At 46.3% G+C, this 15,661-nt stretch overlaps 1 protein-coding gene across 1 annotated transcript in view; it reads right to left on the reverse strand.

Moving 5' to 3' along the window:
• MCF2L2 (MCF.2 cell line derived transforming sequence-like 2) overlaps positions 1–15,661 on the reverse strand; it is a 297,446-nt gene that overhangs the window by 209,629 nt on the left and 72,156 nt on the right. Inside the window, exon 2 of the mRNA XM_058187136.1 lies at positions 12,288–12,371. Within this exon, the coding sequence (XP_058043119.1) occupies positions 12,288–12,371 (84 nt within the window). The remainder of the gene's footprint in view (positions 1–12,287; positions 12,372–15,661) is intronic.

Raw genomic sequence — 15,661 nt, forward strand, 5'->3', positions numbered from 1 at the left:
AGAACTGATGGCAGATGGACTAAGGCAGTCATAGCATGGATCCCACTTGTTAAAAATCCTAAATTGCATTAACAGAGGGATACAATCAAGATCAAGTGAGGTACTAATACTGCTCTATAAAGCCTTAGTAAGACCACACCTAGAGTACTGCATCCAGTTTTGGTCACCACACTATAAAAAAGATGTCTAGAAAAAGTGCAAAGGAGAGCAACCAGGATGATTAGAGGACTGGAGGCTAAAACATATGATGAACGGTTGCAGGAACTGGGCATGGCTAGTCTAGTGAAGAGAAGGACCATGGGAGACATGAGAGCAGTGTTCCAATATTTGAGGGGCTGCCACAGAGAGGAGGGGGTCAAGCTATTTTCCAAAGCACCGAAAAGCCATACAATGAATAATGGATGGAAACTGAACAAGAAGAGGTTCAACCGAGAAATAAGGAGAAATTTTCTGACAGTGAGAACAATCAACCAATGGAACAGAAGTTGCTGTTGTGGTCTGCAAGCAGCCCGCAGAGCTGGCAGCTGAGTCGGACACCGATGAGGCTGAGGAAGAACATGGGCCATTCCTGGAAGCTGGGGAAGCCCTGATGAGGGTTCTGTGTTGGAGGCAGAGGTGGGGCCAGGGCATCTGGGACTGATGTGCGGACTCCAGAGGTTGACATTAGTGAGGCAGAGGAACAGGAAGAGCCTGTTCCTAATGCACGCATGAGAAGAGCTGCCAGAAGGCAAGAGCAGCTAAAGCAAATGGGACGACTCAGGAGTAGGGCCAAGAGATGACTGGCCCCTCCCATAAGGCTTAAAAGACTAGCAACAGCATTTGGGCTCTTTGTCGGAAAACAACATTGATAGCTTTGCTCCTTGTCTTGCTGCATTTATTTCTTGTCGGCATCTTCTGCTTTTGAACTTTTGCCAAGAAAAGCCTTTGGCAGTTTGCCTAATTAGACCAAGGTTGATGATAAGACTGAAGAATTGTGTTATGAAGAATTTGCTTTGATTTAGTTTGGATGACACTGAGAATGAGTTAATTCCCAGCTGTTCTAATAAAGTCTGTTTGTTTTTGAACTGATTGCGTTTAATACTACCTACTTGAGCCTGAGTCACAACAGTTGCCTTCGGACATTATGGGAGCTTCATCACTGGAAGCTTTTGAGAAGAGATTGGATTGCCATTTGTCAGAAATGGTCAGAAATGGTGTAGGGTCTCCTGCTTGGGCGGGGGGTTGGACTAGATGACCTACAATGCCCTTTCCAACCTTTAATTAAATTATCCACGAAAGAGATCTAAAAACAAGATGGACCGACGACATCAGCAAGCATTGCAGGCCCAATTGGCAAAAGAAAGCTCAGGACCGTATTGGTTAGAAACATGTGGAAGAGGCCTTCATCCTGCAGTGGACAGATAATGGTTAAAATGATGATGATGAATGCAATCCTATTCATATCATAGCTTGATGCTTGCAGGGAAGTGTTGTTGTCTATGCGGGGGGCGGGGGAGAAGAGACAAAAAAACCTTGCGCTTCAAGGTTTGGGTCACTATCTTTAAAGCGCTCCATGGCATAGGGCCGGGTTACTTACGGGACCGCCTACTGCCACCGATTGCCTCCCACCGACCCGTTCGCTCTCACAGAGAGGGACTCCTTAGGGTGCCGTCCGCCAGGCAGTGCCGACTGGCGACACTCAGAGGAAGGGCTTTCTCTGTGGGGGCTCCCACCCTCTGGAACGAGCTTCCCCCAGGGCTGCGCCAACTTCCCGACCTCCGAACCTTCCGCCGCGAGCTTAAGACACATCTATTTATTTGCGCAGGGCTAGCCTAGGGTTTTTAGTTTTAAATTTAGTTTTAATACTATTTTAGTGATATTTTAATTTCGGCCTAATTAATAAGTTTTTTAATTGTTGTTTTTATTTGTATTATTCTTATGTTTTTATTTGACTGTACAACGCCCTGAGTCCTTCGGGAGATAGGGCGGTAAAAAAATGTGAATAAATAAATAAATAAATAAATAAATAAATAAAAAATAGAAAAAGGAGGGGCGCTACTGACACCTTCTGGACAGGATTGGTAATGTAACAATGGTGGGGGGGAAGGATGGGTTATATTTTGGAGACTGAACTCATCAAAAATAAAACAGCAGCAGCAGCTGGTATATTGTTCTGCGTTGGCGCATAGATTAAAAGTAGCCAGCATGGTTGATTGCATCTCTGTGATGCTTGGAAATGTGATTAAAAATAAACGGAGATATTTTTTTTTTAAAATCCCCATATGAAGGAACGTCGTTCCGAGTACAATTGGGACAGATCAGGGTGTGGTTGGGGGAAGGGAGGGGGGAGAGAGGACATTTTCCCAATTCTCTGCTTTTCTTCTTTTTTCCCAACCATCTCTGTTCATCTGCAATCCAAGAAGACACCGATTACACATTTTGCAAATGAGAAGCAAAGGGGAAGCTTGCTACATAGGGAAGGGTGAAAGCACGTGATATTTCATTTGGCCTCCTGCTACTAATTCTAATGTTGGGAAGGATGTTTCCTTTTCGCCCCCCAGCGTGTCTCCTTTTTGAGCTTTGTTTTGTGTGAAGCCCTCCCCGCTCCTGAAGAATGAAATATTTTGGGAAATATTAAAAAAAGGCAGAATGTTATATTACCCTAAATATAACATTGACATGGAGAAACATGTTTTTATAGGCAGGAAGCAGCCCCCAGTCTTTCTTAAAAGCCCACATTTAGAGAAATGGAGAAACATGTTTTTAGAGGCAGGAAGCAGCCCCCAGTCTTTCTTAATAGCCCACAACTGACGCCAGTACTTAAGGAGATAAAAGAGCTCATTGAAAGAGGAAGCCAAGTATCTAGATGGCTCCATTCGTAAGTGAAGCAAATACGGCCAGCAGAAGCCCAACCGAGACAGGATATTTCAAAACTCCTTCCAGCAAAGTTTGACAACTAACAAAGGCAGAATGGTGGGATTAGAAAGCCGCCCCTCACCCAAGATCCAACACAGGATGAAAGCCATTAACTACAATAGGAATTGGCCAACATCCTCTTTAGAAACACAAATCCCAAACTTCAAACACACAGAACCATATAGGAAGCCTTCCTCTCACTCAGCTAGTTATTCAGCTGACCCAGAACCGCAGACTGTCTTTGTGTGTGGTTCTGCTCATCGATAAATAGACCTTATTTCCATTCAGCCTTCCGGCCTCCATTTTATTTCCAGCGTCATTCTCCCAGCTTGGAACTGAACCAGATGGATTTTCCTTCCAACAGTTTGTTTGATCTAGGATGGGCTGTCCATAGCCAAAACTTGGCATCTTTAAGACCTGTAGACTTCAACTCCCAGCCTGATTTCAGAATGGCCACAGGGCAGGGGTGAAATGCTCCCGGTTCAGACCGGATTGCCCGATCCGGTAGCGATGGCGGCGGGTGGTTTGGAGAACTGGTAGCAAAAATCCCTGCCCACCCACCCCCATGCCCAGCTGAGCCGCATGATCATCAGAGTTTTTTTGGGTTTTTTTTACTTTTAAAAGCATTTTTTCTTCGGCTGAAAAAAAATGCTTTTAAAAGTTAAAAAAAAAAGGCTGTCCCCATCAGCTGGGATTTGGGAGGCAGAGAACAGATGGGGGCGGGGCCAGTCAGAATTTTTACTACCGGTTCTCCGAACTACTCAAAATTTCCGCTACCGGTTCTCCAGAACTGGTCAGAACTTGCTGAAACCCACCTCTGGATGTGTGGATGACCATATGGGAAGTGAAGAGATGCCGCACAGGGAACAATCAGACGGGAGGGGGAACCAACAAGGAAAGAACTGGTGCCGGAAAGCACAGGTAGTCTTCAACCTACGACCACAAAGGAGCCCGACCTATTCGTTGCTAAGTGATACAGTTGTTAAATACGGTTTGCCCCATCTTATGACCTTTCTTGCCACATTTATTAAGGGAATCACTGCAGCTAAGTTAGCCGCATAGTTGTTAAGTGATTTTTGCCTTCTCCATTGACTTCGCTTGTCAGAAGGTCACAAAAGATGGATCACACGACCCCAGGACACTGCAACTGTCATAAATATGAGTCAGTTGCCAAGTGTTTGAATTTTGCAACCGTCGTAAGTGTGAAAAACGGTCACGGGTCACTTTTTTTCAGTGCCGTTATAACTTTGAACGGTCACTACATGAAATGTTGTAAGTCAAGGATGACCTGTAAACTACCTGGTCGCATTGCATTTCTTTGTATCTGACATGCAGGAAACAAGACCAAAGCCTGGAGTTATTTGTTCCCTCAAATGCCATTTGTTCGGCAGGGGCTACATCAGTCGTGAAATTCAGCCGGCTCTATCTGGATCGTGCAATCCGGTACCGCTGGCGGCGGGAGACTCCGCCCACCCATCTGGATGTCATCCTGTCCCATTTTTGACCTTCTGCGTGTAGCGAGCGAGCGAGCGCTCGCATTTGCGAACTGGTAGCAAAGGTAAGTAAATACCACTGCTGGGCTACATGAAGCCCTGATAACAGTGTGTTGTGTCTCGTCCAATCTCACCTCAGCCGGGGTCTTCTTATCTGCTTCCGAACATGGAGAAATGTTCTAGTATACCTCCCGGCCCCAGCCCTGGCTCCATGCCCAGACAGGCTGAAGAAGAAGAAATACCTCCAGCCCCCAGCTCTGGCTCCATGCCCAGGCAAACTGAGCAACTAGACCCCTCCCCCTCCTCCACAGCATGTGAGCCTGAGGGATTTCCAACAGCTGCTGACTGGAGTGACCCCTGCGTCAGAAGACTTGATAGGCGGAGGCAACAGAAGGAAGGGAGGGGCAGGCCTGGATAAGTGCTGAGTCATGGAGCCACACCCCATGGCCTATATAAAGGATCTGCTTTCTGCATTCTCTGAGTCAGGCAAAGTCTAAACATATCTTGCTCAAGTCACTTTCTGGTCTCCTGCCTGCCCTGAGGACTTTGCTAGGACTTTGGCAGAGCTGCAGAGGCACACCTGATTCGGATTTCCCTGACCCGGCCGTCAGCGGAGGAGTGGGACACGACACAGGGCTTCATGTAGCCCAGCCTCTGAAAAATATCAATAATTCAGAAAAATCCAAAAGAGAGTTAAAGACTTTTTATAGCAGGGGTCACCAACCTTTCGGACCTCAGGGACCATTAAATTCATAATTTTAAGTCCCGCGGACCACTAATATGATCTGCCTAATGACTGGCTGGGGGTGGCTAGGTGATAAAGTGACTGGGTGGCCATGGCCAACTCGATGTCACTCACGTCAGGGGGGGGCACCTCACCAGCCTCTACTCGCCCCTGCCCTGCCAGCCACTCCTCGCCTCCCCGCCCGGGGCTCCTTAGGGCTCCAACAGGAAGCAGTTGTTGAAGCTAAGCAGCCACCATGAGAAAGAGCTGGCTCAGTTCAAATTGGATGTCACTGAGAAGGAGGCTAAGCAGAAGCAACCTCACTGAGGACTAGGAACATAGGCTTTCCAAGCCGAGGGAAGACCTGTGGGATTGCAAAACCAGGTACCGGTTCCTGGAGGCTCAGCGGGCTGAGATGGTCAGCCAGTTCCAGGCCATGATGAAGTCCCACTGGAGTGAGGCCCTCCAGCTCTTTGCTACCAGCGGTGTTTCCCTCCAGCCTTTGCCCAAAGCCCCATACCAGGAGGCTGAAGCAGACCCCAAGTCAGAATTTCTGCCCCCCTCTGACCCACACAAGAAGACCCTGAAGGGGGGGAGACGTTCTGCAGCAACACAAACATTCATTGCACGTATCTGGCCCAGGGGCCATAGTTTGAAGACCCCTGATTTAGTGCAACATAAAAAAAAATGCAAATAATTTTTCTGCAGACCACCAAAATTTTCTCACAGACCACCAGTGGTCCACGGACCACCAATTGGTGACCGCTGTTTTATAGGAACTATAGCTGCTGATAGTACCCAAATGAAACAGCAGGTGGCAGTATTTGGTCAGCCTTGATTGATCTCCAAGAAGATAAGCAGGGTTGAACTTGATTAGGATATAGATAAGAGACACCTGGGAAATTCTAAATCCGTAGGTTAGCCTGAGAATCTCTTGATGAAGGAACGGCAAGCTCATTTCAAATTATTACCAAGGAAACAACATGAGCTAGTCCATGCACTCACTAGAAGCCAAGCTTGGCTTGAGGTATCTAAGCATTTATTTTATTCATCAAATAAACAGGTTCTTCAGACAATCTGGATCTGTTTCAGTTAACAAGAGAAAGATCAATAGCAATAGCACTTAGATTTATATACTGCTTTACAACGCTTTACAGCTCTTTCTAAGCGGTTTAAAGAGTCAGCATATTTGCCCCCAACAATCTGGGTCCTCATTTTACCCACCTCAGAAGCAGAGGTGAGTTTCAGCAGATTCTGACCAATTCTGGAGAACCGGTAACAGAAATTGTGAGTAGTTTGGAGAACCGGTAGTAAAAATTCTGACTGGCCCCACCCCCATCTATTCTCTGCTTCCCAAATCCCAGCTGATTGGGAGGAAATGGGGATTTTGCAGTAACCTTCCCCTGAACTGGGGAGGGAATGCAGATTTTACAGTATCCTTCCCCCTGGAGTGGGGTGGGAATTGAGATCTTACAGTATCCTTCCCCTGCCGTGCCCACCAAGCCACACCCACAGAGCCCGTAGTAAAAAATTTTGAAACCCACCTCTGCTCGGAAGGATGGAAGGCTGAGTCAACCTTGAGCCTGGTGAGATTTGAACTGCCAAATTGCAGGCAGCCGGCAGGCAGCAGAAGTAGCCTGCAGTACTGCACTCTAACCACTGCGCCACCGTGGCTCAGTGGCACCCAATACAGGTAAACTTCTCAATTTACAATCATAACGGAGCCTGGAATTTCTGCCGTTAAGTCATGATGGACATAAATCGAGGCACTCGTGGGACTGGACTCAATTTTACAACTTTTTTTCCCCCCCGTGGTTATTAAGCGAAACACCATGGTTGTTAAGTGAATGGGGAGATTATTAAAGCAAACAGCATGGCCGTTAAGAGAATCCATCTATTCCTGTGAGTGCTTTGTTTTGCTGGAAACCGGCCATGGCATAGGGCCGGGCTATTTACGGGACCGCCTACTGCTACCAAATACCTCTCACCGACCCGTGCGCTCTCACAGGGAGGGACTCCTCAGGGTGCCGTCAGCTAGGCAGTGCCGTCTGGCGACACCCAGGGGAAGGGCCTTCTCTGTGGGGGCTCCCACCCTCTGGAACGAACTCCCTCCAGGACTTCGTCAACTTCCGGACCTCCGAACCTTCCGTCGCGAGCTTAAGACACACCTATTCATCTGCGCGGGACTGGATTAGATTTTAAAAAATTGGTTTTAAGGGTTTTTTATTATTTATATTGTTTTAAAAATTAGGCTATAGAATAAGTTTTTTAATTGTTGTTTTTAATCTGTATTTATATGTGTTTTAACTGCCTGTGAACCGCCCTGAGTCCTTAGGGAGATAGGGCGGTATATAAATATAAATAAATAAATAAATAAATAAATAAATAAATAAATAAATAAATAAATAAATAAATAAATAAATAAACCCATTACAAAATCATCATGAATCAGAGTCATGTGACCAATGAATACCGCAACCGGACATATAAAGGCCAAGCAAGCACCTGAAATACAGTGACCAAAAAGGGGGGGAGGGATTGTAGCCATCACAGCTCCTAAGTATTTTTTGGAGGTGCGGGTGGGGTCCTTCATAACTTCAAATAGTCACTAATCCACTGGTCATTAAGTGAGGACCACCCGTAATGATTCCAGGAAAATTAATATTAGGAGACTGGCCACAGGGTTTACGGGGCCTGGGCTTATGCAAATCCCCCTGCAGAATTCTCCATTATCCATTATTGGAAAACTGTAACGATGGACATCTGTTTAACAGATGCCACAAAAAGCTTCAATTTCACTTTCTTTTTTAAAAAACAGACACACTTTCCATTAACAGAAGACGGTTAGCAGACTGTGTGACGTGCTAATTCCCATGGATTTATTTGCAAAGTGGATTTGCTAAAGCAGGTCCATTTTTTATTTATTTTTTGGGGGGAAAAGTAGCCTCGAGTTTAGGGAGAAAAATCTTTGAATCCCCTTCCTTTTTTATAAGCAGTGATTTTGTCCCTTAAATTGGTGGTTCTATTGGCAAAACACCCAAAAAAGAGAGATTATCAAACATAAATGTCATTTATCATGTCATTTGCACCTCTATAACTGTCTGGTTCGGTTCTGCAACCCAACAAGAAAAACACAGACTTCAGAGGATCATTAGAACTGCAGAAAAAATAATTGCTACCAACCTGCCTTCCATTGAGGACCTGTATACTGCACGAATCAAGAAGAGGGCCGTGAAAATATTTGCAGATCCCTCGCATCCTGGACATAAACTGTTTCAACTCCTACCCTCAAAACGACGCTATAGAGCACTGCACACCAGAACAACTAGACACAAGAACAGTTTTTCCCCGAAGGCCATCACTCTGCTAAACAAATAATTCCCTCAACACTGTCAGACTATTTACTGAATCTGCACTACTATTAATCTTCTCATCGTTCCCATCACCCATCTCTCTTCACTTATGACTGTATGACTGTAACTTGTTGCTGGCAATCCTTATGATTTATATTGATATATTGACCATCAATTGTGTTGTAAATGTTGTACCTTGATGAACGTATCTTTTCTTTTATGCACACTGAGAGCATATGCACCAAGACAAATTCCTTGTGTGTCCAATCACACTTGGCCAATAAAAATTCTATTCTATTCTATTCTATTCTAAATGAGTAACGCATGTAAGACTCGTTACTCTGCAGAAAAAAAATATAAGTGTTAAAATAACCAAGGTTTTTCTCCATTCTTGTTAGCCCCTCCGTGCAGTTAGGAAGCAAATCTTGGTTGCAGAAAGTACAGATAGTCCTCGATTTATGACCACAATTGAGCGACCACATTTTGGTGGCTAAGTGAAACATACGTTAAGTGAGTTTTGCCCCATTTTACAACTTTTCTTGCCACAGTTGTTAAGAAAAGCACTGAAGTTGTTAAGTCACACGGTTGTTAAGTGAATCTGGATTCCCCAGAATCCAGAAGGGGATCACGTGACAATGGAACCGTCGTAAATGTGAGTCAGTCACCAAGCATCTGAATTTGGATCGCGTGACCATGGGGATGCTGCAACAGTCGTAAATGTGAAAAATGTTCATAAGTCACTTTTTCCAATCCCGTTGTAACTCCGAACGGTCACTAAAGGAACTGTTGTAATTCAAGGACTGCCTGTAGCTGTTGTGACCCAGACTCAAGCAGGTAGCAACAAACGCAGTCCTTAATGAAAATAAACTTTATTCAAACAGCTGGGAATTGACCCATTCCCAGCGTCGTGAAACTCAAAAGAAAGCAAAGGCTTCTCACACAAAACAGTCTGTCATTATTTCCAACCTGGTCCAATTTAGTTAATTTCCAAAGTCCTTTGCAGATGAGAGAGCTGCCAAGGTCTTCTCAGAGAAACATCCAGAGCAGAGAATGGGACGAGCTTTTTCCAGCAAACTGAGACACCGATGCCGGTCTCCTTTTAAACCTTCTGGGAGGAGCCAATTATCTCTTGGCCCTACCCCCGAGGTGACCTCTCTGCTTGAGCTGCTCCTGCCTCTTGGCAGCTCTTCTTTCGGGCATTAGGGACAGGCTCTCCCAGTTCTTCCTCCTCCTCCTCGCTACTCTTGGCCTCTGGAGGCTCTGGAGTCCACACCCCATTTCTCGATGGCCCTGGCCTCGCCTCCACCTCATCACTGTCCGATTCCGCCACCATCACCGTAGGCTTCTGACGGACCACAACAGTAGCTTAGATTCTTCCAAGTTTCACTCTCATGTTTATTTTTATTTTTTTTATTTAATTAGATTTTTATACCGCCCTTCTCCTGAAGGACTCAGGGCGGTGAACAGCCAAATAAAAACAACTAGAACATAAATAAGCTTTAAAACATATTAAAAACTAATTATAAACAGGCCAAATTTAAAATTAGCACTAAAATAAACTGTCCTAAAACCCATCTTAAAATTCCCTCAAGCTAGCCCCGCACCGTGGAATAAAAAAGTCTTGAGCTCACGTTTAAAAGACCGGAGGTTGGGGAGTTGATGCAGCCCCGGAGGCAACTCATTCCATAGGGCTGGAGCCCCCACAGAAAAGGCCCTCCCCCTGGGGGCCGCCAGTCGACATTGTTTGACTGACGGCACCCTGAGGAGGCCCTCCCTATGGGAGCGCACAGGTCGATGGGAGGCTATAGGCAGCAGTAGGCGGTAACCCGGTCCTGTGCCATGCCTGCTAAATGTTTACATGACATGTTTGCTATTAAAGCCAAACATCTTCCTCACTTCCCCCCAAAAAATCTGGCAACAATCTTTGTTGGCAAAGGGAAATGGACGCTCACATGAGACAACTTTGTAGATTTTCACTATTGTGATATTTAATGGCTTATGTAGAGCCAGTTTGGTTGCATTGGTTAAGCTGCTGGCTTAGAAACCAAGGCTCTGTGAATTCCCATTCCACCTTAGGCATGAAAGGTGACTGGGTGACGTTGGGCCAATCACCAGGAGACTCTGAGTTCTAGTCCCGCCTTAGGCATGAAAGTGTGGCTGGGTGACAATGGGCCAATCACCAGGAGACTATGAATTCTAGTCCCGCCTTAGACATGAAAGCCAGCGGGGTGACATTGGGCCAATCACCAGGAGACTGTGAATTCTAGTCCCGCCTTAGACATGAAAGCTGGCTGGGTGACATTGGGCCAATCACCAGGAGACTGTGAGTTCTAGTCCCGCCTTAGGCATGAAAGCTGGCTGGGTGACAATGGGCCAATCACCAGGAGACTGTGAGTTCTAGTCCCGCCTTAGGCATGAGAGCATGGCTGGGTGACTTTGGCCCTGTCACTCACTCTCAGCTCAACCTACCTCAAAAGGTTATTGTTGTGGGGAAAATAGGAGGACGAAGGAGTGTGTATATCTGCGGCCTTGAGTTACTTATGAAGTAATATAGGTATAAAAATCAAATAGGTATGTATGTATGATGTATGTACAACAGGGCTGGTGACAGCTTTTTGGAGAAGTGTTAATGCTTTTCCTATTTAGATGGAACTAAAAGGAACTATTTTTCGCATTTCTGGATCTGCACCAGGAAGCAAGGAGAAAGCACTTGACTTCTGAGCGTTGATAAGAAAAGATTGCAATGATGTAGTTGGTTTTGGAGACCAAAATGCAGCTTTGGGTTAAATACTATCTGCCTGTATTCTGTCTTGGTATTTTTTGCTTGCTCAGCCTACAATACTTAGATATTTTAAAATGGCAAACTCCGTCTGACATCACAATGCATGTAACAAAAAAAGAAGGGTTTTTTTCCGTCATAACAATTTGATACTGTTTTTTGTCATTCTGCTCCCCTGCGGATCCGGCTGGTTTGGCCAAACTGAATTTCTAACTGAAATAAGTCCCAACCACCCTTCTTATTAAAGCAATAGAAAGACACTCCTCCTACACTTAAAAGGTAAAAGTAAAGGTTCCCCCGCGCATGCATGCTAGTCGTTTTCCAGCTCTAGGGGGCGGTGCTCATCTCCGTTTCAAAGCCGAAGAGCCAGCGCTGTCCGAAGACGTTTTTCGTGGCCACGTGGCCGGCATGACTCAACGCCAAAGGCGCACGGAACGCTGTTACCTTCCCACCAAAGGTGGTCCCTATTTTTTCTACTTGCATTTTTTACGTGCTTTCGAAACTGCTAGGTTGGCAGAAGCTGGGACAAGTAACGGGAGCTCACCCCGTTACACGGCAGCACTAGGGATTCGAACCGCTGAGCTGCCGACCTTCTGATTGACAAGCTCAGCATCTTAGCCACTGAGCCACCACGTCCGATACACAGACATCCGCTATACATACATATACTCATACACTCCCACACATATGCAAATAATTTATCTAGCGCATACAACACGATGCTGCTTTTCTGAAAGGGAATCCTGCAGTTGTACTTTTAAGAAAGTTGAAATCTAAAAAGATTAAACTTTAGAACCCCGCCTAGAATCATAGGTCTGGAAAGGACCTTGGAGGTCTTCTACTCCAGCCCCCTGCTCAAGGCAGGAGTCTTTTTTACCATCTAGGATAAATGGTTGTCCAACTTTTTTTTAAAAAAAAAAAAACCCTCCAGTCATGGAGTGACCACAATTACTGAAGGCAAACCATTCCACTGGTTAATTGTTCTCACTGTAAGGAAGAAGATGGGAAATAGGAAGAGCATTGAAGCCAGCCCCAGATCTTACCTGACAAAATAGCAAACTGCCGGTGTAGTTGTTCAATGATCTCCACCGCCGTGACAGGCCTGATCTCCTGTTGCATTATTTCATCTGTACAAGAAGGGAAGGGAAGAGAGAGAGGAGGTGGAATTAGGTCATCACCCAGCCATACAAAGCAGATACTCAGAAGCAAAGTCCTAGTTTATTGACAGTTTTGGCTGTCTTTTTCGCCTCTGGCTTTGTCAGATGATTCCCAACCCCTCCATCCTTGCTCCACCCTGGCTGTTGTGCCTCGTCCGCTTTCCCTGCAGCCGGGCCCATCTTATCTGCTTCTGAACGCTGAGGAATGTCCTAGCATGCCTCCCGGCCCCAGCCCTGGCTCCATACCCAGACAGGCCGAGGAGGAAGAAGTGCCTCCAGCCCCCAGCTCTGGCTCCATGCCCAGGCAAACGGAGCAACTAGACCCCTCCCCCTCCCCCACAGCATGTGAGCCTGAGGGAGGTCAATTACCAACAGCTGCAGACTGGAGTGACCCTCGCTTCAGGAGAATTGATAGGCGGCGGCAACAGAAGGAAGGGAGGGGCAGGCCTGGATAAGTGCTGAGTCATGGAGCCACACCCTATGGCCTATATAAAGGATCTGCTTTCTGGCATTCTCTGAGTCCGGGAAAGTCTACCTTATCTTGCTGAAGTCACTTTCTGGTCTCCTGCCTGCCTTGAGAACTTTGCTAAGACTTTGGCAGAGCCGCAGAGGCACGCCTGATTTGGATTTCCCTGACCCGGTCGTCAGCGGAGGAGTGGGACACGACACTGGCACGCAAAATCTCATTGACAAAGAAGTGGCATCTTTACTTTAATTTCTCTCTGCGTTGTCTTTGCAGAACAAATCATAAACCAAACCTCAGAGTGCTGGGGAGGGGTGTGTGGCCTTTCAGCACAACACAGTTTTTGTGGGTCATGTTTCTAAGGGTTATCCCGGTTCTGTGAAACAGCCCTGCCTCTCTTAAGCAGGGATAAAATGGTCCCGGTTCGTACCGGGTCATCCGATCCAGTAGTGATGGCGGCGGGTGGTTTGGAGAACTGGTAGCAAAAATCCCTGCCCTCCGCCCCCCGCCCATGTCTAGCTGAACCCCGCGATCTTCAGAGGTTTTTTTAAATTTATTTTTAAAAGCATTTTTTCTTCGGCTGAAAAAATGCTTTTAAAAGTAAAAAGAAAAGCCTCTGATGATCGCACAACTCAGCTGGGATCATCAGAACCCTTTAAAAGCATTATTTTTTTACAAAAGAAATGCTTTTAAAAGGTTCTGAAAATCAGGCAACTCAGCTGGGATCGTCAGAACCCTTCAAAAGCATTTTTTCTACAACCCCTTCGGCGGAAGAAGTTGTAGAAAAAATGCTTTTAAAAGTAAAAAAAAAAATTGACCACGCCCACCCAGTCACATTAACACCCCCTACCAAGCCACACACACAGAACCAGTAGTAACAAATTTTACATTTCACCACTGGTGCTGAGCAACCGCTTGCTGGACCTCATCCAGGCGACAGACAGGCTGGGTTTTTTCCCAGAAATGTATGACAATATTATGATTGTGTTTCAATTGGGCATCTAATGTATTCATCTCCAATGCCTGCTCCAAAGGATGTAGGATTTTAGGGCATGATAAAACTCCTTTCTCTCCACCCGCAGAGCTTCTGCCATGAAAAAGGGCAAAAAAATGGATACAAGTAATCCTTGACTTATAACGGTTCACTTCAGTTACAGTTTGAAGTTACAACACTGAAAAATGTGACTGATGACCATTCATCACACTTACAACCGTTGCATCAGCCTGTGCTGCCCGCTTCCTACACACACACACACACATAGTACACAAACACACAAGGCAAGACTTCTACAGGTGTTTATTCAACCCCCCGCCCAAGGGTGGGTTCCACTTACTTTTACTACCGGTTTGCAACGGGAGCACGCGTGCGCTTCTGCACATGCCCAGATCATCCGTGATGACGTGCGGGCAAATGGGCAGAGCATCCCGCTGCCATTACTACCAGTTCACAAGAACCAAACCGAACTGGGAGCAACCCACCCCTGCCCCCACCCCCAGACGGGTCATCAGAAAGCACCCCTGTTGCACAGGTCCGGATTCTGAGTTCAGTACAGCAAGAGTCACTGAGTAACCGAGTCTAACACGCACACATAAAATCCAGGAAAGCCATCCACGGGTTGAACGAGTCAGGATACAAGGCACAAGCACACAAGGCACAAAGCGGGGCATGTTGCTCCAGCAACGCTCAAGTCATCCGAAAGGAATGATTGAAATATCGCATCCAGGTTTGATCTCCACAATGTAAAAAAGATGTTGAGACTCTAGAACCTCTGAGGCCTCTGGTGGCTCAGACTGCTAAGACAGTCTGTTATTAACACAGCTGCTTGCAATTATTGCAAGTTCAAGTCCCACCAGGCCCAAGGTTGACTCAGCCTTCCATCCTTTATAAGGTAGGTAAAATGAGGACTCAGATTGTTGGGGGCAATAAGTTGACTTTGTATATAAATATACAAATAGGATGAAGACTATTGCTTAACATAGTGTAAGCCGCCCTGAGTCTTTGGAGAAGGGCGGGATATAAATGCAAATAATAATAATAATAAAAAAAGAACCGTGATGGCGAGCCTATGGCAGGTGGGCCAGAGGTGGCACCAGAGCCTTCTCTGTGGGCACACGCGCAGTCGCCAGCTGCTCTTCCGGTTTCTGGTGCACAGCTGGTCTTTGTGCGTGCCAGAGTGCGGAAACCTAAAGACCTAGTCGTCCACATGCGCCGCGGCCAGCTGGTCTTCGGGTTTTCAGCACTCCGGTGTGCAAAGACCAGGAAGAGCAGCTGGCCAGCACGCATGGGCACTGGTCAGCTGGTCTTCGGGTTCCCGGTGCTCCAGCGCATGCATTCCACTATCAGCATTTGGTCCCGAAAAGATTCGCCATCACTGCTCTAGAAAGAGTGCAGAGAAGAGCAACAAAGATGATTAGCGGACTGGAGGCTAAAAACAGTTGCAGGAATAGAGTATGTCTAGTCTAGTGAAAAGAAGGACCAGGGGTGACATGATAGCAGTATTCCAATATTTGAGAGGCTGCCACAAAGAAGAGGGAGTAAAGCTATTCTCCAAAGCACCTGAAGGCAGGACAAGAAGCAATGGAATGAAACTAATCAAGGGAGAGAAGCAACCAAGAATTAGCAGGAATCTCCTGACAGTTAGAACAATCAATCAGTGGAACAGCTTGCCTCCAGAAGTTATGGGTGCTCCAGCATTGGAGGTTTTCAAGAACACACTACCATTTGTCTGAAATAGTATAGGGCCGTGATGGAGAACCTATGGCACGCGTGCCAGAGGTGACACGCAGCGCCCTCTCT

This window comes from Ahaetulla prasina, chromosome 6 (genome assembly GCF_028640845.1).
Source record: "Ahaetulla prasina isolate Xishuangbanna chromosome 6, ASM2864084v1, whole genome shotgun sequence".
Classification (NCBI taxonomy): Eukaryota; Metazoa; Chordata; class Lepidosauria; order Squamata; family Colubridae; genus Ahaetulla; species Ahaetulla prasina.